Source organism: Sphaerodactylus townsendi, linkage group LG06, assembly GCF_021028975.2.
Source record: "Sphaerodactylus townsendi isolate TG3544 linkage group LG06, MPM_Stown_v2.3, whole genome shotgun sequence".
In the NCBI taxonomy this organism is placed as follows: Eukaryota; Metazoa; Chordata; class Lepidosauria; order Squamata; family Sphaerodactylidae; genus Sphaerodactylus; species Sphaerodactylus townsendi.
In genome coordinates, this window is record NC_059430.1 from 108,495,613 (window position 1) to 108,520,487 (window position 24,875).

The 24,875-nt window shown below is 41.7% G+C and overlaps 1 protein-coding gene across 1 annotated transcript in view; it reads right to left on the reverse strand.

Moving 5' to 3' along the window:
• Nucleotides 1–24,875, reverse strand: part of ARID1A (AT-rich interaction domain 1A) — a 101,882-nt gene that overhangs the window by 65,725 nt on the left and 11,282 nt on the right. Inside the window, exons 2-4 of the mRNA XM_048499798.1 lie at nucleotides 8,649–8,861; nucleotides 7,455–7,940; nucleotides 4,820–4,933 (exon numbers count right to left, since the gene is read on the reverse strand). Coding sequence (XP_048355755.1) covers nucleotides 4,820–4,933; nucleotides 7,455–7,940; nucleotides 8,649–8,861 — 813 coding nt within the window. The remainder of the gene's footprint in view (nucleotides 1–4,819; nucleotides 4,934–7,454; nucleotides 7,941–8,648; nucleotides 8,862–24,875) is intronic.

Consider the following 24,875-nt stretch of genomic DNA (forward strand, 5'->3'; position numbering starts at 1 on the left):
GCCTAGAACGGATTAATTGGATTTACGTTGATTCCTACAGAAAAGTTTGCCTCGGTTTTCACTGGTTTCGGTTTTCATCGATTCTTTTTGGATGGATTACCAACGAAAACTGAGGTTCCACTGTATTTAATGTTTTAATATCTATAACCAGATGAAGGGTTCATTTTTAGAATAATAACTTTTCTGAGTGGTTTTACAGTTACACCAAAAATTACTAAATTGGTTATGCTATTGTAAATACATACATGATTACGAAATTATTGCAATGTGAACTATCTTCAGTTTTATTCACGCCACTAGGCCTTCCTTTGTTGCAGCATTTGCATTTTGTATGCAAGCCTAACTTACCCATAGGTAAAGGAATTTCATTAAAATATTCCCAAACTGGGTCTTTTTTACAGCCTGCTGCCATAATAGATTTTCTCTCCAGGAAGAGAATAATATGATAAACAGAGAGCACTACACACACAGATCCCAAAACTTGTGGAGTGTTCTGCTCAAGAGGTTTGTTTCATTTTTACTGCTTTCCCCTCCCTCCTCACACTTAGCACCTGGTGCAGATCTACTCCACTCCAAACAATCTTTGATTCATTGAACTTCTTGAAACTTAGTACTTAAGAGGTAAGGAATTGATTCTGTGCACAGATTTGCAAAGGAACAATGGGATTAAGGTCTTTTTTCTCAACTCTGTATGTTTATTTTATAACATTTTTACTGTGAAGAAGAGGCATGTTACCTCTGCAGACACAAATTCAATTTTCAGAACTGCACAACCAAACACCTGCGATAATATCTTCTAAGACAGAAAAACTGCCCAAAATAATCTCACAGAATCCTCTAGAAGAGCATGGCATTCATTTACCAAAAAAATTGAACATTGCATGAATATACAGTCTTGTGCTACATAAACTAATCCTTATTTTATGATTAATAATCTTATGACAATGTATCTTAAATAGAACATTTTAGACTATATTTTATTTATTTATTTATTTATTTATTTATTTATTAGGTTTGTATACCGCCCAATCCCCAAAGGGCTCTGGGCGGTGAACAACACAAGATTCAGTATTTAGATACATTTTTCCTCAAATACTGTATATACTCGTGTATAAGTCGACCCACATATAAGTCGAGGCACCTAATTTTACCACAAAAAACTGGGAAAACTTATTGACTCGCGTATTAGTCGAGGGTGGGAAATGCAGCAGCTGCTGGTAAATTTCAAAAATAAAAATAGATGCCAATAAAATTACATCAATTGAGGCATCAGTAGGTTAAATGTTTTTGAATATTTATTTCAAAGAAAAACAGTAAACTGGCTCTGTAAGTGGAAAAGCGGGTCAACAAGAACAATATGGTATCAACAATAACTTTAAAAGTACAAAAAACCTTAGCTCAATCAGCAACCAAGCTAAAACACAAGAGTTAAAATCCTTCAAAACTGGATTCCTCATCATCATCTGTATGTCCAAATGTAACCCAACTTAGATTTAAAGAGGGATATTATCAGAAATGGAAAATCTACTATTAGCTTCCATTGTAAACAATGGGGGATGGGGTATCCCCCTTGGGGGTCAATAACTTTGGATCCCCTGACCCAAACTTCACCAAACCTGGCTGGTATCATGCAGAGACTCTCCTGATGAGACCAGCCAGGTTTGGTGAAGTTTGGTTCAGAAGGTCCAACGTTATGGACCCTCAAAAGGGTAGCCCCATCTACTAATAGCTCCCATTGAAAACAATGGGGAATGGGGAACCTCCTTTGGGGGTCCATAACTTTGGACCCTCTGAACCAAACTTTACCAAACTTGGCTGGTATCATCAGGAGTGTCTTCTGAGGGTACCCTGAAATTTTGGTGCCGCTAGCATAAAAACTGCGCCCCCTGCTGGCTGGCAAAGTAATCACACAATTTTTTTAATGACCCGCATATAAGTCGAGGAGAGCTTTTTCAGCATTAAAAATGTGCTGAAAAATTCGACTTATACATGAGTATATACAGTAGCATTTTATATTAAAAACAGATTTTTTAAAAAAACTTGATTTTTAACATTTTTTAAAAAATTATTGATTTTTATCACCTCCAGGGGTGTGGGGCATGGCTTAGGTAGAGCATTTGTTTTGCATGCAGAAGCGCCAGATCCAGTTCCTCGCATCTCCAGCTTAAAATGGATCAGGGAGGAGACAATGAGAAAGACCTGGAGAAGCCACTGTCAGTCAAAGTAGATCTCATGCAACCCAAAGGCCAGCAATGAAAAACAAACAAGGGTGGGTCCTCCTAAACACTTCTGAAAGATGCTTTGTAGTGGGAGGGGACTTTTAGTTCAGTGACAACATCTAAGAGTGTTGCTTTTCATGCCCTTATGGATCTCGAACACGAGTCACTGATCAGGCTTTTCAATAGCAATGCTCCTATGGGCTAGTGGCAAGAAGCAACCTTTTGTGGGTTAGAAAAGAAGGAAAGGAAGGTCGGCAGCAACATCTACGGGCTAGAAACTTTTTCATGACTTATTTGCAAGACCAGGCCTGAATGTTTCATTATAGGGACCCCGTCAAAAATTACAGGTCAACACTGACCCGCCATTCCTGCTATCAGATAACTGTTTCATTATGAATTCCACCACCTTAAAATCAAAGGCCATCTTAATTAAGTACCTTTTTTGCCGGTTCCATTCATAGCTGTAACATGGAATTAAATTTACTTCTTATAAGCTGACATGGGATGGGGGAAGAGATACTGATTTCACCTGCAGACTAAAACCAAACTAGAAGTTGAGTTCCAGAATTGAACCCCCTGAGGGTTCCCCATGATGTGCTTTTATAATGAAGCAGAAATTTCCATCCAGATGCCCAGAGCTCAAAGTACTTGGGTGAGTGCAGAACAGTACTTGTGTGTGCACAAAACAGCCATAGGATGTGAACCTGCCTATGACAAAGTAATTCTTGGCTAACCTGTGTTTATGATCTTCAATGGCTGATAAAACCCACTCAAAACTGGTAACAGAGCAGTACTGATTCCTTATTTGGATTAAAAGCTAAAAGATGGAGGAAGATGGCAGAAGGGCAGACACTCAAAAAACTAAAAGTGGATCTCATATGGCACTTGGGGGACTGTGTCATCTTTGAGGTGTGGGGTGTGGCTCAGGAGGACAGCACCAGCTTCGAAGCAGAAGGTCCCAGGTTTAATTCTGGGAATGTTGTTTGTGGAATTTTTCAAAAAAGACATCAGGTAGCAGGTCACGTGAAAGACCATCCAGGAACCTGAAGAACCACTACCTGTCGGAGCGGACAGTACTAACCTTGAAAACCCAATAGCACAAGACAGCTTCATGTGCTTTAGTAGAGGTTTAAGGACTGAGGAGAAGCACAAAAGTACTTTTGCAAAAGAAAAAAGATGAAACATGTTGTTCCTGACAGATAACAACATTTTGGAGTATTCCAACATTTCCATCTCTCTGAATCTCAGTTACCCAGATGGAGACAATTTTTTAAAAAGTTGATCTATCATGACCAACAAGAATTTTTTTGGGTTATTCACTTACTTGGTTCACTCCCACTATAAAAAGAGCAACTAATTCTGAAAACTGACTTAAAATATTCAGTGAAAGTTATCGATGGAAGATGGCATTAGCTACTGAACACAGTTGCAAGCCCCTAACACAGACTGGAACCTGAGCAATTTCTTCAGTTTGTTATAAAAAAAGTCTAGGGAAGTCCAGAAAATACAATATGATATGAATGAAGGCACACCTCAAATAACGGAAAACTTTCTGCAGTAAAAAGGTTAAGAGAGTGTAGGCTGAAGCTGATGTCACAGGTAACCATTGCACAATTAAACCTTTTTGATTTGCCCCGCTGCAATCCCTCAAGTAAAGGCCTGCTACATTTTGTATAGCCCAACATCACTAGGTTTAAATACTGACCAGCTGCTCCTCTTCAGAAATCTTCCATTTAAAAAGTGAGGGTTATACCTTAAGTAGCCCATTTTTTTAAATTATTGTTATTATTTCGCATTTTACTCATGCAGCTGAAGTTTTGGGAGAAGCACCACTCAGAGCTGCTTAAGCAGTCACAAGTGGAAACAACCCATTTTAGGTGAGCGGCTCAAACTCCCCCTTCGAGCTTGCAGGGGGCAGTCTCTCAAGGAGTCTTGGCACTGGGCCAAGGCACTACAAAACTTTCCCAAACACATTACAAAAAGGCTGTCAAGGCTATTCCTTTCAGGAACAGCTCAGAACTATACATATAAAATCATTAACATATTAATTATTCCCCTCATGAGACACACGAGAGATAGAAGTGGCCATACAGAGGCAAATGTGCATGTGATCCACAGATTCATTGGCTACCGCATACTGACGGGCCACCAATAATGGATGACCGCCATGAAGATCCCCACAGCTTCCACAGCTAAAATTGATATTAAGGAGAATATTAGCAAATATCTGCAAAGCGAAAAACAAAAATAGCCAGAAAACATTCAGGACTCAGATGAAACCACATAATATGTGTTTTCATGCCTCCAGATAATAAGGCCAGTATGTATAAATCAACAGACTTTGAAATGTATATACTATAGCCTGAGTGGGATGTCATTGACATTACAGAATATGCAGGGCTGTGTTTCCAAAGACTTCCCATCATTTTTCAACCCACTCACTCTTTTCCAGTGGAAGCCCAAAATACGATTGGCCTAGAAATATACATGAATGCCCCTCCTTATTTTCTTCCAAAACACCAGGGCGTCCAGTTAGCACCCCCACAGTGTCTCCAATCTTTGATCCCAAGCCATTCTTAAAACTAGGCTGCTTGACTTACCGGCAAGCTAGATGGTCTTGACTGAAGATTCAAAGTTACGTCTTCTTGCCCTTTACTGGAAGCCATTGAGGCAGCAGATGATGTTTGGGACCCAAATGAGTCTTGTGAGATCTCCTGAAATACAAAAGACTAGGCCACTGAAACCAGGAGTCAGCTTATAAAATTTTAATCCCAGTTTGTAACATAGCCCACAACAGCCATGTTCCTCTCAACCTCTTCAGCTGATGGATGTAGTTTCAGTGATATCATCACTACTATTCACGTTGTGCATATAGAGCTGGGGTTCTTAATTTGCGGGGTAAGTCTCCACAAGGGAGGTACAGACAGCCACCAGGGGAGGTGTGAATTGCCTCTTAACTATACATTTGTAATGTGTATTTTACATACACAAAATTTATTTCCACACAACTGTTTCATTGATTCTGCTTGTGTTCACGAGCATGCATTTTTTAATCCAGAACTTAAATTTTAGGCTCTGGATGAAAAAAAGTTTGCATTTTTGGGACCTAAAAATCACCCTGCCTAAAGTTTAAGCCAGATTCATGAGAGGTGTGGGTCTTAAGATCGTTCCCAAGAGACATGTGACAGCAAAAAGTTTTAAGAACCACTGGTATGCAGAAATTACATCCTATGTCAGCAGCCTTCTTATAAATACTTCCAGGATTTCTCTGACATCCATTTCCTGTGTTTGCTAAAACTGGAACCTTCCAAACGACTCCAGCAAGAGCGCTCAGCCACAAAAAGCCAAACTTTCATGTTCTGAGGGGGTCATAGAACGAGACAGAACAATCAGAAGATTCAAAGTTCAAACTTTTGGCCACAAAAAGCCAAACTTTCATGTTCTGAGGGGGTCATAGAACGAAACAGAACAATCAGAAGAACTACAAAACAATCTGTGTAGTGAAAGCAACTGCTCAAAGAGAAAACTGAGGAAAAATGGTATAAGGCTTTTATTTATTTATTACATTTGTATGCCACCCTTCCCCATGCAGACTCAGGGAGGCTGCCAACAAATGATTAAATACAATAAAATTTCAGATTAAATGAACAACTACTCTACCACTAAAAACCAGATGGTGACTAAAATCTCATGATTAAGAAGATGTTCTTGTTTATAAAAGGAGGGAAGGAGAGGTAGGCTATTGATAGTAAACCACTGCAGTCTCAACTATAGGACTGGTGGAACAGCCCCATCTTACAGGCTCGCAGAACTGCATCAAATCCCATGGGGTCCAGGTCCTGCCAAACAGGCTAGGGCCAGAGCCAAAAACGCCCTGGCTCTGGCTGAGGTCAGCTGGATATTGTTTGGGCCAGGAATCTCCAGTACATTGTTATTCGCTGAACGCAGACCTCTTTGGGGAACATACGCACCAAACCCTTGAACCTAATTCTGTACTCCACCCAGAGCCAATGCAGCTGGTGGATCACTGGTTGAATGTGGATTTGCCAAGGGATCCTGGTAAGGACCTGTGCTGCAACATTTTGAACCAGCTGGAGTTTCCGGAGTAGGCCCAAGGGTAGCCCTGTGTAGGACGAGTAGTCCAATCTAGAGGTAACTGTGGCAAGGGCCCCTATGACCAGGTTGGTCCAGGACAGGCAGGATGCCAATGGTGTCACCTGACAAAAACTATAAAAAGGCCAGATGAGCATGTGTGACTTGAGCCTCCATTGTTAAGGAAGTATCAAGAAACACAACAAGACTCTTGACAACCACTCCATGTATCATGAGTCGGCTTCATAAGGTGAAGAGCCCCTATCAAACAGACACATAAAGATTCCACATACTATTAAGGATAAATTGGGGGTGGGGGGTGAGAGATGCCAGGAGTAAGAATGACAATAATTCAAAGCAAAATGATGAAATTCTGTTCCATCGGGGCATGGGGGTGGGTAGGAATCCTTACCAAGTGTTCTGGGAATAGTTATCGAGGTATTGATGAGGAATTTATAATAACCATGTTCTGTTAGTTGACCCAAATTTCCTACAAGGCCATATTCCAATTTGGTCTTCGGGCCTTTATTTTTATGTTTCTTTAAAGAAGTTAACATTTGAGGGGATGGGGGAAGAATTCTCCCATTATCCCTCCTCTAAGAAGCTTAGAGAACTCCTCTAAGTTCTCGTTCTGATCCATCCGTGTGTGTATAATCCATAGTCATACATAAGTCTGGCCAACTTCTGCAGCAAAGCAGAACACGAATCCTTTAAGGAAAGGACTCCCATGTATTTCTCTCTCTCTCTCATACATCCCTGTGGTTTTTGCAATCCCAGATGGGCTGCAAACTAAGGTGCTTTGTTTTTTCTTCTGCAGTGCAACTATACGTGATTACAAGCTGTATTTGACTTTGCAGGATACAACTAAGTAAGCCTGATCTACGTGGAATGCGACAGCTAGAAGTAGTAAGAGCCTTGCCATTCTTTTTAAAGACTTGATGGTCACCTGCCCCCTCGCATTAACCTCATTTCAGCACTGAGGGAGGGAGGGAGAGCAAGAGAGAGAGAACAAACACACATTTAAGGCAGCCATGGCTCAAGAAAATCAGGTTGCATGACTGCTGCTTTTCTAAAAACAAAAGGAGAATTTCACTCCCATGCTTGCCCATCAGAGGATAGGTGAGCACAAGATAGAAGTCCTACCTGTGGTGGTGGGAAGCGCTGCTGAGAATACGCCGATTGCTGCTGTGACTGAGACTGAGGATAAGATGCCGTTTGTTGAGAAAGCGCCGAGGTAACAGACTGCTGAGTTTGCTGCTGCTGCTGCTGCTGCTGTTGCTGCTGCTGCTGCTGCTGCTGGTAAGGTGACTGAGACTGCTGCTGCGAATAGGCAGGCTGACTCTGTGGATGCTGCTGGGCAGAAGATTGCTGCTGAGGATACGGAGATGGCGACTGTTGATGGGGTGGCTGAGATGGCTGCTGGGAGTATGGGGGCTGGGAGGACTGGAGCTGCGGAGGCTGAGACTGAGTTTGTTGCTGCTGATAAGAAGGCTGAGGGTGAGGGGTCTGAGATGGGGACTGCTGAGCGTATGAAGGCTGCTGCTGGGGATGAGGACTCTGCTGGTTGTAATAGGGAGTCTGGGTCGGTTGCCCATATCCGCTAGGGCCCTGCTGTCCGTAAGGAGGAATCTACACAAGGGAGGAGAAGAGGAGGGGCATCAAAACTACAGATTCGAAAGGCACTGAACAAAGACCTAGAGCTCAGGAACAAAATGACAAGACATCTGAGAAGCCAAAGGCACTTAGGTGGTTTACTGCATGCCCGTCCTATCAAAACAACTACAACCAAATCAGTGCTAATGGAATGACCATAAGAAGAAGAGAAGAGAAGAGTTTTGGATTTATATCCCCCCTTTCTCTCCTGCAGGAGACTCAAAGGGGCTTACAATCTCCTTGCCCTTCCCTCCTCACAACAAACACCCTGTGAGGTGGGTGGGGCTGAGAGAGCTCCGAAAAACTGTGACTAGCCCAAGGTCACCCAGCTGGCGTGTGTGGGAGTGTACAGGCTCATCTGAATTCCCCAAATAAACCTCCACAGCTCAGGCGGCAGAGCTGGGAATCAAACCCGGTTCCTCCAGATTAGATACATGAGCTCTTAACCTCCTACACCATTGCTGCTCCTTACGATACAATTTTTGGTTCTATATTGACACCATGTCCCAATACAGGGACTTTACACATCTTTGACCATCACTTTAAGGATTTGATCACCTATTTCCTGTTACCTCACCCAAACAGTAACTTCTCAGTTTGCCAGCATGGGGCACAGATCTTTAAGAGAATCCTGGGTTATAATCAATGGCAGTTTCAGGGATCGAAAAACTTGCTCCTATTTACCTGCTGTGCATAAGAGACAGTGCCCATCGCACTCTGCGTCCTGCTCTGTATCGCCATTGGGTATCTCTGAGGAGTCTGTGGCCCATATGGCTGCCCTGGATATCCATGACTTTGTTGTTGCCCTGACTGAGGTCCCTGCTGCTGTGTATATGGGTTGTTTCCTCCGTAAGGCTGAGGTCTCATCTTCCCCATCTGATCCATTGGGCTGGAGGGCTAGAAAAGAAAGGTACAATAAGTGTTAGAAGATCATTCAGTTGCATACCAAACTGCCCAAGTTAAAAAAAAAAATCTCCCTTGCTCCTCAAATCAATCTTTATTATGGTTATATACCAGCATAAGGTAAACAAAGTAAATAAGACACAATTAAAAGAATAAACTATATTAAAACTGTATATATATATATCTAAAAGAATCCACACAAAAAGGTATGGGAACATAAGGGAGACTGGATAAAGAGAATAAATATTAAAAGGAAACAAGGTGTAAGGGAACAATAAAATAGGCAGAAAAAGACTCATCCACAACAGCAAAAGGTGAAAGTTGTAGTGAAGAACTTTCTCCACTACAAAAACCTGCTAGCCAATCAAAAAAGACTGTGCTATAAAAGGACCAAATTTAAAAGGCCAGTTCTTTGGAACCCAAAATAGAAAGCCATGTCTCAATACCTGAAAACTTGGGATTATAAGCATTATTTCTAATTAAGTAAATAAATGTTCCTTGATTTTCAGCATTTGAAAATCCAAGAACTTCTAAGGCCCTGAAAGTAACTGCAGCCCAAAAAGAACAGACGGTGATTAAAAAATAACAAAACTATTAAAATGCTTTTCTTAGACAGACCCATATCAAATTATTCTATATAAATGAAGTGTCTCACTTTTCTCATCTTCGCAAACTTACAACTGGTACAAGTCAATTCTCAAATAACTGCATACAGAAATCCTAGGGGTGTTATGTTTGGCAAAGCCGAACCAAAAAATGGCAATAAATTAAAAGAAGTTGAAAAGTGGATCCCAGTGTTTTCTTTGCATTTTTCAGGCTGCTTTGGCCCCACTGCCAATTAATATATATTTAAAGACTGGGTGGGGAGTGTCCCATTAAGCCTCCATTACAGGGACATATGCTGTTTCCCCCTCCAGGTAGTTAGCAACCCTAGTGTCCAACAGCTTCCTAGTGGGGAAAGGGAAGTCACACAACTATAAACTAGTACATGGAAACAAGTGCGAAATGCATAATTTCAGATCATTTACAGAACCTGAACATTTCCAGGGATTGACCAAAATACCATTATTTATAAAATGCCAGCAAGTTATTTATTCCCACAAAAGCTCAACCTAACTGGTCAACAAAGCATGCCAGCAGCTCTGAATAATTTTGAGGGGTGTGTGTGCTACAACTAATCTATTAATATAGCAATAAGATGCCATCCTCCATTTTTCCATTGCATCCCATCATCCTCAGAATTAAACCATCCTATTCTCACAAGTTCAAAATCACAACTAAGTCTGAACTCTACATTTATCAGTAAGCGCTGGTGTGAGGAACTGCTGCCAAAAAGCAGAATGTATCTACTGCAGATATTCGACAAGAGACAGAAGCTGTTATTGGGGAGGGAAAAGTGATACTGGCTCATTTGCAAGAACACTTCAGGAGAAATAAGGAAATACCCGGTCCTGACTGCAAAGCGCTACAGCTTCTTCTCTGGACTGACACAGGGGAAATCCTTTCAAAAGGAAACCACAGGAGTAGATTACCATGATTACACTTCAAAAGCAAAAGGCCTTCACAGACACTCATAACAGAAGAAAGCAGTGCTCCATGCTCATTGAAACCCTGACCCCCTGCTTACAACTCACCCACATTCATAGAAAGTGGAAGCAAATCACAGTGCTGCCAATTCTACAAACCCAATCGGAACAAAGTGGAAGTCCATGTCGGGCCAATCTTCAAGATCAAAGTTAACCAAGTGGCACTAAATGTCTCCCTCCCAGTCACTCAGTGATCTCATCTGTCCCAGTAGGTCAAAGCTTGCACCTGGGTTTCATCAATAGCAACAGTAATGAGTTCCATAGGAGACAACAGGGTGTTTTATTACTGAGGCTGTACTGAAGACACTAATCTCTATACAATGCCAATTCACATGTAGACATGAGAAGCGGTGCTATCCCGACCATGGGCAGCACTTCTCAGACAAATGAGCAGCAAACTGAGCAAGGCTGGAGGCACAATTGCTCCCGTTTGGCCTTTAAAGAATATGGACTGTCAAAAGGAACATGAACACCACCATGTAATCCTTCAGGCCAATCAGCATGACCATCAAGCACACTAAAGAAACCTCTGGAAATCTGGTCTTAAATCAATCAAGGTGTTTATTCCATGCTTGGCATCAGTGCTATGACATGCAAGATTTTGGGGGTGGAGCATGGTCATTCACCTAAATATATTAATGTGTGTGTGTGTGTGTACATATCTGTGTCTGTCTGTCTGTCTGTATATATAATCCATCTTAAATATGGATTAGAAGCAGCAAATTAAGAGGAAAAATCTAGTACCCAAGTGTTGTGCAGGTCAGTTTTCAGACCCAGAAAAACATGCAACCTTCAAGTAAAAAAGCACTCAACCACCACCCCCACAATTTAAATATCATAAAGGAGACATGTGTGCATTTTAGCTATTAAATTACCTCCCCCCCAAAATGGGCAGTATTGATAGAGAAGCTCTAGGGGAGCCTCCAACACCATTTTTTTCTGAAGCCTGCTACAACAGACCAAAAGAATAATAGCAAACAGAAGAGAATATGAAGCATTTAATGCTGCCTCGGGTTATGTTAGACTCTATGCTTAACTGTGGAGGGAGGCAGAACACGGATTCCGAAGCATCTGAAAATGGCAGGGCAATTTAAGTTAAAACCAGAATCAGGTCCCTTCATTATATAGCAAACAAAAGCCTTCCTCACCTTGAATCTAGATTTTATTCCTGCCCAGTTTTTGTCATCTGATTTATAATAAAATTTTAAAGAATTTCAAAAGAACCTCGCTGGCTCTTTAACGGAGAGAAGCCCTAATTGATTCCCACAGTAATTAACCTGCATTTTACCTCAGAGTGTGCTAGTTAAGGAAGTCAGTGCAGCTATTTATAACTCATCTCAAATTGAGGGCAGACTGCCTAAAATCTAACACATCCCAGCTGTACTCCTGTTTGAACTGGGGCCAAGGGAATTTTTTAAAGCAATCTTGGCACTGAATGAATGACACCAACACTATGAGAGCACGAGTGGTTGTGTTGCAGTGACGTAGCAGTGGAGGTGGAATGGGAAGGGGGGCAGCGCACTGTAATCCCTCCCTGGCATGCGCTCAGTTCATAGGCCCCAACCCTACAGCCCCAGTACAGTAAAGCCAGGAACCACCCACTGAGAGCTGAACACAGGAAATATCTTTTCCTCCAAACGCCTTGAAGCACATGGCTAATCTGCATAAAAAGCAAAGCCACTCCACCCCTACCGGGAAGGTTAGTGAATGTAATCTCTGACCAGGAGGGCTGGCTACCTGCAAAGACTTGGACCAGCGCCTGATAACCCAGAAAGCCGAGAGAACAGATGGGTAAGGACCCCAGCAGCAAACCACAAAAAAAAAGAGCACCCATGTGACTCTCCACATGGCCTTGAAAGCTGAAAACTATTGTTTGGAGGCTGGGCTGCTGTACAAAGGCAGCAAAGGCCGCTTCCCATGCAATTCAGGGGAGGAGAAGCAGCAGCTGTTAGGACAGCTTCTTTACTATCGGGCCCTGCCAGTGCTCACACTTAGTCAAGAGGAGCGAGCCCACTGAACCCCTGGGACCCAAAAGCCACCAAACAGATGAAAGCTCTCACCAACGAATACGACCCCAGAAAAACACCCTACAGATTTAATGCACCTTGGCAAATGCGCAGATGTAGCCTCCATCAACTCCCCACAGCTGAACCCAGATGGGATCAGAGACAAATGGAAGGGAGAAATTAGATTTCTATTCAAAAGGGAGCGGTCATCTTCCCCACTCTGCACAAAGCACTACATTATTTGAGCTCCCCTCCCACAAAATTTTAGATTCACTCTGCCAGACTATAAATATTGATAACAAGGATGGATTTCATTCCTAGAACTGCTACCTACTTGCTTTTAACAGAAGGGGCTTCAAGGGTTTCATCTTAAAAGCTAAAACAATAAATATTTTTGTGGAAGACTATAATTGGAGCAAACAGAATAAACAAAAACATCATTTTGACTAGCTCCAACAAACAAGGCTGTATTACTTTGAATTCAGCCTCTTGTAGCTTACAGAAGGGACAACTCACTCAGCCAAAAGGAACAACAAACAAACAAAATGTGCCACCCCAATCTCTCATTCCAGACTCCTAAAGTAGGAGCATTTTAATTTAGCTGTTAGAACTCAGTACATGCTAACACACACACAAGAAGGAGAAAAGAAGCTATCTTCAAAATAATGGAACAAAACACACACACACAAATTTCACTCCTACTTGTCCCTATACCATTGTTTAGGGAACATGCCTTTAGCCCCTTCATTCGCTGCCAATTCCTGGAGATGGATCCAGATTAAATTGGCAATTTCCATTCTTTCCCTTGCTGCTACAAACAATCCTCATGCCATTCCTCAGGGTCCCCTGTCCCCCCCAGACGCTGCATTTCTTGAAATGCTGCAATGGGAGGCAGAAAAGTTTGACTCCACATTTTGAGGAAAGATAGTCCAGATCCAACCCATAATATCCACCCTAACAGAAGATAATCTTCTAGGGATACAACTTACCCAAGTAACAGCTGCCAGGAAAAAGTTTTAACGGAACTCATCACTTTTCTTTCCACTACATTACTTGGGAGAAACTGTCTTTATTTCCACCCTGCCTTTCTCCCAAATAGGGATCCCAAGCAGCTTATTCTTCACACCTCCATTTCACTCGCACAACCACCTTGTGGGTTAGGTGAGGCTGAGCGTGTGACTAGGCTCAGGGTCACCCAGAGAGCTTCCATGGCATGGTGAGGATCTCCCAGATCCTAGCACAGGATCTAACCACTAGCAGTGGCATAGGAGGTTAAGAGCTCGTGTATCTAATCTGAAGGAACCAGGTTTGATTCCCAGCTCTGCCACCTGAGCTGTGGAGGCTTATCTGGGGAATTCAGATTAGCCTGTACACTCCCACACACGCCAGCTGGGTGACCTTGGGCTAGTCACAGCTTCTCAGAGCTCTCTCAGCCCCACCTACCTCACAGGGTGTTTGTTGTGAGGGGGGAAGGGCAAGGAGATTGTAAACCCCTTTGAGTCTCCTGCAGGAGAGAAAGGGGGGATATAAATCCAAACTCTTCTTCTTCTTCTTCTAGACACACTGGGTAAAATACTCCACAACTTGCAGAAATATACAGGGAACAATACTATTAGCACTGTGATGGCATTAATGGTCCACATATTACAAGCACAAAGTTCAGCTCTCTCCAAGGGTCGTCTGTATCAAACCATTTTACTTGATTGGCATTGGTATGACCAGATCATGTTCATGGCTGGACACCAACATTGGAGCCCTTCTAACTCATCGCTTGATTCTGCTTTAACCAGACACATTCCAGAAACACTCTCAGCAAGCAGTCTATAGCACACAAGTGCAGGGTTTTTTTAAAAAAACAAAAACAAAAAAACAAATGTTCTTCACCCTGAATCAAACACTACTTTAGAAGCTTCCCAGGTTCACAGCTGTCTTGCTGAGCACAGAAGGAACTGCTTGTATGAACTGAATAACCAGGCCCCCTGCTGTGTTGCGAGCCCACCAACTGGCGCTCTGAATCATGACAAGCAAAAACCTTTGAATATACTTCATTAGGGCCATTTTTATCTGGGTAGTTATTCACAAGAGAAGAGGAAGCTCTACCCCTCTTGCGCATTTCAAAAGCCTTCCCAGTCATGGCACCTAGTTACACATGTGCAAGCATGGCAAGCAGAAAGGCAGGGAAGTTCCCAGTACCTCTTGTTTAAACCATGATGCACAAACATACAACACTAAATCCTATGTCGAGTTACTCCAGTCTAAGCCCACAGAAATAAATGGGCTTAGATTGGAGTAACTCTCTGTGGGATTGCACTATATGTTCAGCAATGGCAGAGCTATAAGGCAGTGCGCCACACACTGGGAGTGCACCAGTGGGTCATGTGGGGGGCAGAAAATCCCCCCTCCCCCCTAGTTTAAAGCAGCCTGGTGGGAACTACACTTCCTGGTGTAGAAAAAGCAGAATGGTGGGAACTACACTTCCTAGGAGACCTTGTGAGCCCCGTTGAGGCTTGCGAGGTCCCCTGGGAAGTGTAGTTCCCACCATTCTGCTTTTTTTACACCAGGAAGTGTAGTTCCCACCAGACTGCTTTAAACTAAGGTCAGGGTGGGAGGGGCCTGGCACCATTTTGCCCCAGGTGTCATTTCCCCCCCGCCCCCCATGACTCTGATGTTCAGCAACTGCACTATAAGTTCAGCCCGCACCACAAAATTGGCTAAAGCTAGACATTTGATTCAGGGTGAGGCAACCATGACAAAACCAACCAATAAATCTTTCATATGCTCTCATGTAGATACGGAAAGCAATCACCAAAAAGGCTGGGTAGAGATTACAGGGGATCTCTGTGGCTGCTTTTTACACCAGGAAATTGCCATGACCTCTCCCACTGGTTTACCTATTTAGCCTTTACCTCCTACCAGAATGAAAAGTATTTATAATCAAACACAAGAGGCTGGATCTAAAGGATCCAATGAGGGATGGAGTCTCTCACTGGCACAAGCAGCACCTTGTGTCGAGGTTAGGCTCCGGAGCTATGCCAGAGAAAAGTACACAAAGCTATTACAACACCCCTGAAGTCCTCAACCAGGTTTTGCAGGCTCCCGAGATGTTGCAAATACCGAACCAAGGATCTCTATAAAGTACTATACTGTCCACAGCTTAATATTAAAGAAATATTATTTGTACAAAACAAACTGGTTCAATCTGTATAAGAATAAAAGAATTGTTCTAAATACAAAGTACTCCCTTTCCAGTTTTTTGATACACCTAAACCATTCCTTTTTTCTGCACAGGAAAATATGGATACCTTTTTCATACGGTAAAGGAAAGATGGATATCTTTTCCAAGGTGACAATCTCCACTGATGGGTTTTGTTAAGTAAGAAAATATTATGTGTTCTGTTTTTAAATGGCTACCGAACTGTCACCTGGTTTTTTTAAAGTGGTGCTTATTAATCTGACTAAACCCCCTGTGCAGAAAGACACTTCTCTTCATGGCTAATATAAGCTCCTAAAGAAAGATCACAACAAATGCCTCAGTCTGGTGGTAAACTATTACAGAAGTCAGTATCAAAAGGAACCCCACACTAGTGCATTTGACTGAACAAATTGTTCTTCTCCAGTGGCAGGATAATGTTATCCCAGGTACCACAACAGTTGCAACTGCTGCTCGACTACAGTTAACGCCCTGGGATGAGAGGTCCACAACGATTTTGTTATTGCCACCAAAATGCAAGTGTCCATAAAGAACGACCATCATGAGGAACTAGGTCCAGCTTACCTCCTACCCAGTCCAGGGGGACTTTTCACAGAACATGCAGATTTCTTTGACACTTTCTTCTTCTCCAGCTGATGACTTACAATTAACAAGTCTGGGACAATTGTCTAAACACCCAGAAGAAAAGAGACTGCCTTGCCATCAGCCACAATTGACTTCCAACCAGATGTTGAGAGGAAATTCAACACAAGATGACAGTAGTGTAAATAACTCTTGCTGCCTCAGCAAAGTAAGCCATAAACTTAGCAGTTCAGTGGAACCTCACGTTTTTCTAGTTCACTCATCTCAAACTCAAAATTCTGACAGTTTCTAATCATGGTTGTGCAAACAATAGATCCACAAACATTCCAGAACTTCAATGAACCCTCAGGTACCAAAATAAGTCCTTCAAGTCCCTTGGGTCACAAAAGGAGATAAGGCTGCTGATCATAAAACTGAAATTACCAAAAGGAAATGGAGGGCTTATAGTACAGTATTCTTTAAAAGGGTACCAAAAGGGAATCAATTATTCAGAAAGGCAGTCACAGATAGGTTACAACACAAGAAGGTGGAGTGTATGGAATGCGATCCAAAGACAGAAGATCCACAACAGAGAGGAAAGTCAATCAGTTCCTAGAGAAGATGACTGTTTCAGTGTCAGTTGGTAAAGAGACAATCCAAAACTGGTGGTCAGAAAGACAATGCAAAACAGAGTTGTTGTCAGAGAATGGATCCTGAAGAAGGAAAGTGGAAATGTTTCTGACAGACCAAATATACCAAGTACAGAGAAAGAATCTATGCGAGAAATAGCAGAAAAACAGGGGAAAAAAATGGAGCTAGCAGGGTTTGGTCAATGCAAACGTCCTTACCATAATAATCTGCATGGTAGGTATAGGAGGAGAGAGGCCCTTGAAAGAGCAGTGAGTCAACAGAGGAGCTGCTATAGGGAAACTTTAACTGGAGTCACCTTTGCTACTGGCTGCTTTTAATTTATCTACCTTAGAAGGGGAGGACAGTAAACAAATTAACTGTTTTATAGGTGAAGCCAACCTAGGAGGGAAATTCAGAAAACTACTGGTTGGGAGAAAGGGGGGGGGGGGAGCCATGATGTTAAGTCACGGAGCAATACTAGAACAATAGGGAATGGTGCTTCCATGTACGGTACGGAGCAAGAGTCTAGCCTACCTGGTAGCTCAGAGGCAATAACTGCTACTAGTTTTTCTCCATCCTGTAGTAATAACTGTTCTCCCTTCTTTATATTCTAATGTTTTAAGCAGCACTTAAAAATCATGTATCCAGCTGAGTATCTGTTGGTGTCAAGTGGGCCCTGACTAGTCAACAAGGTCATGTGATCCATACAAGCCTATGCCTACAATTTGCATGTTACCTGGACACTAGTGGCAACTCACAATTGGTCTATGATGCTCAGGTTGCCATCCAGATCAGGCCAAATCAGGACAGGTCAACAGCCCTTGAAGAAGGACAGCATGCACAACCCAGTATATGCTAGTCTTGGAAAGCCCCACACAAAGGACTAGAAAGGCTTAGGAAATTTTTCTCTGTATACTTTTGAAATGGTACAATATAGCAGGCACTCTCCTGTGCCTAGTTGTTCATGCCAGCTATCTACATACCAGTTCAGATAGACTGCATATAAAAGCAAAGTTAGCAATGTGAGGAGTTGTTCAACAAGTTAGAGAGGAAAACAAGCAAAAAGAAAGGTAGATAGATCCTGGCTGTAGATTAGCAGATACAGAAATTCATATTATGCCAGTGCCAGAGGGAGAGGAGGAACAACCGATGTAACAAAACCTTTAAATGATTTCAGAACAAGTATAGCAAGAAGCCATCACACTATCAGGCATGGCCAATTTTACTTTTACAGGATTGGAAAGTCTTGAAGGACAACTCTCACACTGATTTGCAGTCATAGTAAATGTTTCAACATTTCAACCGAATAGCATGCATTGTCAGATGAAGGCAAATTCTTCTGGTCGAGGTTGTGCCAGACAGCTTTTGCCATAATTTTGTGGCTATAACCTGTAACATTTAAGCATTTCACTTCTGTTAATTCAGTATTCCTTGCCAAAGCTACCACAAGATAGGATGATTTCCCATATTACAGATGAGGAGGAGATGAACAACAGTGAGTTTCAGTTCAGTGGTTTAAATTTGCAATGCTGCAAATCTAAACCAGGGCTGCTAATTCACAACTTTCTCAATGGCCACCATTAACAGGTCCAATGTGGATATTAATCTGATATACGATACTTTAATATGCAACGTTGTTTTAGAATTTACCTATCGTAATCTTTCATTGTGATGTTCTGAGGGTTTTTATTTGTGTTTGTTGTGGCTTACTGAATCTTCATACTGAATGGACAGGTTAGAAAATCACATTTAGACTATTTTACCGAGATTAAGGGAAAGACATATGGATTCAAATCCCTGTTCTAGATAGTGTTCCATGTCCACGGATGTATATATCCTACCAGGCATCTGACCACTTCCCCAGCTACTGCAAGATACCAGACCCCTTAATTTTGTTCCTGAAGGTCAGTGGACCATCAGGAACAAATACATTGTGCAAAAATGAGGGTCTGCAGTGAATCTAGTGGAACGTGATGCCCTAGTCTTCTGCAAATGCTGGTCCATGGGAGGAACTGCAAGGTTGGGCATATACCATTGTTCTTTCTCAAGGACCATATGAAAAATGAAAGTTTGGCTATTTCTCTTTCAGTTTATATCTTACCATGTTTTTTAAAAAATATTTCAGGACAAGTCATATGCGACAGAGCAGCTTACACAAAATTATGGAAGCATGTTTTTTAAATCAAATTGTCTCTTGCTACTCTAGCAATGTAACAAAGAACTGGATTGGACACAGCCAAAAACTTGAATCCTTATCCACTCCACAGAGCTCAGATAGTGCACTACAGGAGCTTCAAGTTTAGATACATCTGTCAACTAAAGTTGTCTTTTAATTCAAATGTGATCTAAGCACCTAAGTACTCAAATACATTAACAGAATTAGCACAACAAAACTCGATGTTTGCCGTGACAAATGGATATTTCCTGGCCCTGTTAGAGGAGGTGTGATCTCAGTGTCTTACTACGACATGGCTAGACTGATATCATCTTTGGGGAGAATAAAATATCTCATCAAAATCACTCCAGTTTCCCTGCAGCAGAGCTTGAGAGTTTAGATCACCACCAATTTGCTGACCAGCTCAGAAGGGATAAGAATCCAGATCAGGGCTTCAGTTATAATATCATCTGGGTGGTCCTGCATGAGACCCACTTGCTGACTTTTTAGAAATGGTCCCCATAGTAGACTGATTGGGAAGAGATACTGGTCAAATTGGCACATGCTACAATTGACAACACTTTAACCCAGTGAAAACAAGACACGAAAAGTCTGTGGAGTTAGAAACCACCATTTAGCCAACAGAAATATCTGCCATATCAACCATTTCAGAAGCCCCATCATCAGCAAATTACTGGTTAAGTTTCTGTTCTAGAAAAAGTCAGGTCTTTTAAACAGGCCACTGTTGAACTTGGTATTCACGTTTAATAATTTACATCCAGTTAATAAACACCCGTTTTCCATTTAAAGCTATTCAGAGTACAAAGTCTCATAGCCATTTGGACGAAAATCCAACATTCATTCATGAAAAAGTATGGAGATATAAACACTGCAGAGTGAATGGCTGGGGCTTTTCACAATGCAACTGTGGCAAGTGAAGAAAGAAGAGAGCTACTCAAACAGCAGCTTCATGTGTGTTTATAACCCCGTGGCTCTGTGCATTTCAGACACTAAAATTTCAGCCTGCTGTTACATGGACTGACCAGCAGTGGTGTGGGGCAAACATTTTTCTACGGTATTTTCCAATGCTCTATTTTTCCACTGAAAATTTTCCACCATGTGCACATAACTATGGTCTGTTTCTTTGTATTTGTCAGGGCTAATGTGTGCCAAATCATAGTAGAACAGTGGTTCTCAACCTGTGGGTCGCGACCCCTTTGGGGGTTGAATGACCTTTTCAAAGGGGTCGCCTAAGACCATCGGAAAATGGTCTTTTTATATTTTATATATACCAATTTTATGGTTGGGGGTCGACCCTTTCACAGGGGTCGCCTAAGACTCCCTGCATCAATGCTCTCCACCTGTAAAATGGATAAATGTTAGGGTTGGGGGTCACCACAACATGAGGAACTGTATTAAAGGGTCGTGGCATTAGGAAGGTTGAGAACCACTGTATTAGAAAGTCTAAATATGGGATATGAAGAATGGAAAAATCCCAGTTCTTATACACAGACCAGTCTTATACACAGTGTACCTGCCTTCTTTTGATAACACTAATTGTTATTAACAGGATTTAAATTAGAAAGGTCTCCAAAACATTTCCCAACTCAAGACTGTTGACCAGGAAGCTTTTAACATCGCTGCTGACCAGGAAGCTTTTAACATGGCTCTGCAGAACCTCCTCAGAATAGGATGTCTACAAAAACAAAAGCCCACACCAAAGACTAAACACATTAAATAAACCCCTGTGCTTTGTACAGCTTTTTATGCTTGACTGCAAGATATCCTTCTCCCATTTGATCAGGCACAAGGAAATCTTTGCTTTTTCAGGTCAGGTATTATAAATATGTCACATTTTGTACTAGTATTGTTTGGATACTGGGGTCAGACACCCAGATTTAGCTCTTAGCCCCAGGCTCGGGGTGTCTGGCCCCAGTACACAACCAACAGTATTACAAGATGTGCCACACTTATAATACCTGACCTGTCCAGGCTATTTCAGTCTCTCCCAAGATATTTTACCAAACCTATGATCTCCTTTTTGCATTTCATATACCCAGCCTTGGCTCTGCAAATTTCCCCACTCATAAATATTTAGGATAGTTCCTATCCAGATTGCATGAACCTTGATTCCCCTTGCTGGAATCATGGCTCAGTGGCACAGCATCTGTTTTGAATACAGAAGGTCCAAGTTCAGTCCTCAGCAGCTCTATCTACAAAGATTAAGCAGTGAAGTGATGTGAAAGACCTCTCTACTTGAGGCCATGGAGAGCGGCTGCCAGTCAGAGCACGTAATCGTGTACCTGGTAGGCTTGACTCAGTAGAAAGCTTCATGTGCTTGAGTAAGCAGATTTTTGTTCCGTCTGTATGTGTGAAGAAATTCAACAGAAATCCATATTTTGCAATAAAAATACATGTTGTGTAATTTCCAAATTGCCAACATAGCCTAGCAAATAATGAAGAAAACGCTTAAGGAATATATCCTTAAGTTGTGCTATTGTTTTATTTTGGCTCAGGAAAGTGTAATTACCAAGGCAGTACAACTCTGCTTAATTGTACAATCAGTGTTATTCAGCAGTATTTAGAAATTAATATGCATGTTTTTTTTAGGAAGTAAATCTGAAAATGGGAAACTCATTACAAATCAGTTTTCTCTCTTGACAATTTAAGTCATTTGGCTCCAGAGCCATGTCATCTGGACAGGGAAGTTACAAGGGTTAGACCTCAGACTGCTTTCACTGTGTGGAAAGTTTGAAGCACTTTCTATATTTTCCAAGCTAGTCTTGTAGCCCTACAGAATGTACTCTCACCTTTCACTGTTCATTCCTTCCACTCCATGTACCTCTTAAGGGAGTCAATTTCAAAGCATCTTCAAAGAGGCAATCAATACAAAGTAAAGATTTGAGACCCTTGAGCCAAGAGGAAAGGCAGGATATAAAAGTTTAGATAAATAAATGTAATAGGCAAGACCCAGAACGGTATAGTGGCTAATGTCAGATTACGAGCTGAGAACTCCGGCTTCAAATCCCCACTATGCCATGCAAAGCTCACTGAGTAGCCTTGAGTTAGTCACACGCTCTCAATCTCACGTGGTTGATGTGAAGATAAAACAGAAGAGGAGAAAACTACTTGGGTATCAATTTGGGAGAAAAGTGGAGTATAAATAAAATAAATAATATAATATCGTTTCCCCAAAAATAAGCCCTATCCTGAAAATAAGCCCTAGCATGATTTTTCGGGATTTTTGAAGGATGCTTGAAATATAAGCCCTACTCCAAAAATAAGCCCTAGATACAGATTTCCCAGCGCAGCTGATCTGATCACATGGTGGGCACAAAATAATGGGGGGAAAATAAGATATCCTGAAAATAAGCCCGAACGCATCTTTTGGAGCAAAAATTAATATAAGACCCTGCCTTATTTTCGGGGAAACACCCACAATCATCATGCAGCAATACAGTTGAATACCCAAAGCGAGAAGAAATAAGTTGAAGCACGTCATTTGGTAAACACCTATGCAAGGGAGCATTTATGCTCAATATCAACAGGCATCAACCAAGTTTCAGCATGCAAATGCTAACACGAGTAAGCCTTGAGTCCAGGTGCACCTTCCTCCCTTTTACCTACTTCAACTCCCTCCTGGCACCTGCCACTATCCAAAACTCATTGCATGTCTGTTCTTCCCAATCTTGGTTTGGAGGCAAATCATACCTTGCCTGATTTGGACATAAAACTATGGACTAGCAAGGAAGGAGAGAAGGCACACGAAACTTGTTCATGTAATTACAAATCATAGTTGGCACTATAGCTGAACTGACCCAAAGGCAGCAGATTCCATCTTAGTATAGAATTGGAGTTTTATAAGTCACAAGCAAAAAATGTTTTTGACTTAATAAAGCTTAACGACCATTTCAGTTCTTCAGAAACAATAATGTTATCCAGTACTGAAGATCAGTAACTAACCTGAGTCAGGTAATTTGCTAAACTTTTAAATAAGAGTAGTCTAATGCTTAAGAGAAATCCAAGGAACTTGGATTAATTTCCAATAAGTTTTATCACTGCGTTGACGCAGGTTCCTTGTGTGAGAAACAGGGTACTGCCTCACATGGATATGAGAAGATTAAATAAGAAGTTCAGTGAGGTCATTTGGAGAGGCACATTTATATATTGTTATGCTGTAGCTTTTATATTTCTAGAAAAGTCGGGAGCACTCAATTCTTCTAGAAGCAAAGCTTTTCACCAAAGTAACATTGCTAAACTGCTGAGCAATGCCAAGACCTGCAAGTTCTGGACTCCAGGTGCACAGAGAAATACGAGCCCCTCCCCAAACCATACCTAATTATATCACATGGGCAGATCACTACACTGTTCTGTAACAAGCAATGCATTAATCCCAAGAGAAGCAGTTCTTCCTGTTCCAGTCTTGTTGGTGCTTATTCTTCCCTCAGCTTGCCTCACAAGGCAAGTTTGGGCACTATTTCTTTAAGCACACAGCAAACAAAGACAGAAACAACTGCTGCATTAGAGAGGTGGAATGACCTTGTAAATTCAGGTACAGAGAGACTAGAAACCAAAGACTTTGGTTCCTGTTCTTAGCTATTGTACATATTCAAACCATGTCACTAAACCTTGGGGTTTCCAGTTTCCATTTAAGAAGTATACCAGGTGATTTTTTTAATAAAAAAAACACGTAATCCAAAATGAACCTCGCAGACGAGAACCATAAGCTAACCAATTCAGTGACTGAACTTTATCTGATAGAATTTATACACTTTTTCAACTTTGCATCTGGTTCAACACCATGGAAGGAAAACTGGGAAGAAGATCAGCAGGTACACCTGCCAAAAATATCTAGGGTCCCCTTAGTGCTGTCCAGGACCCATGAATAAAACAAGGAATTTTAAAGGTCCCTTTCTTGCTTGCCACATGTACCTGTTGCAGGATGCCAGCCCATATAATTGAATTATACAAGCAAAAGCTGGCTACTACTGTGTTTCTCCGAAAATAAGACAGTGTCTTATATTAATTTTTGCTCCCAAAGATGCGCTATGTCTTATTTTCAGGGGATGTCTTATTTTTCCGCTCCACAGCTGCATGCTCTGCTGTTCTGTTCGACGGGCATGCTTCCAAACAAAAACTTCGCTACGTCTTACTTTTGGAGGATGTTTTATATTTAGCACTTCAGCAAAACCTGTACTAAGTCTTATTCTCAGGGGATGTCTTATTTTCGGAGAAACAGGGTATGTTACTTAAATGCAGAACTGCTAACTGTTGTTCTACCAGTAACAATGTATACAGATGGGCTGGTGAGTTTAATTCTTAGGTCAATAAGTTTTCTGTCTACATCAGTGGTTCTCAACCTTCCTAATCCGCAACCCTTTAATACAGTTCCTCATGTTGTGGTGACCCCCAACCATAAAATTGGTATATATAAAATATAAAAAGACCTTTTAAAAGGGGTCACGACCCACAGGTTGAGAACCGCTGATCTACATAAACTTCATGTTTTATCAGAAGCTACCATTTACAATACAGATTTTATCTTCCTGTCCTCACCAATGTTATCTACTCCACCTTTGTCATTTTCACAGCCATACTATCTAGCACACACAGACACAAGCACACTTGAAGCTTCCTTCTAAAGGAGCACATGAACACAACCCACCCACATCAGTTCACATATCCTTCCTCATATAGAAGCAAATGCAACTTTCTCTTTCCCACCTTTTTTTTTCATTAGATCGGGCCCAAGGGCAAGACAGCACACACCTCAGTTCAGAAAACAGAATTTCTATGTATCATGAAGCACACCCAATCACCTCAACACAGAATCCCAAGGCCACACCCATAACACATCAA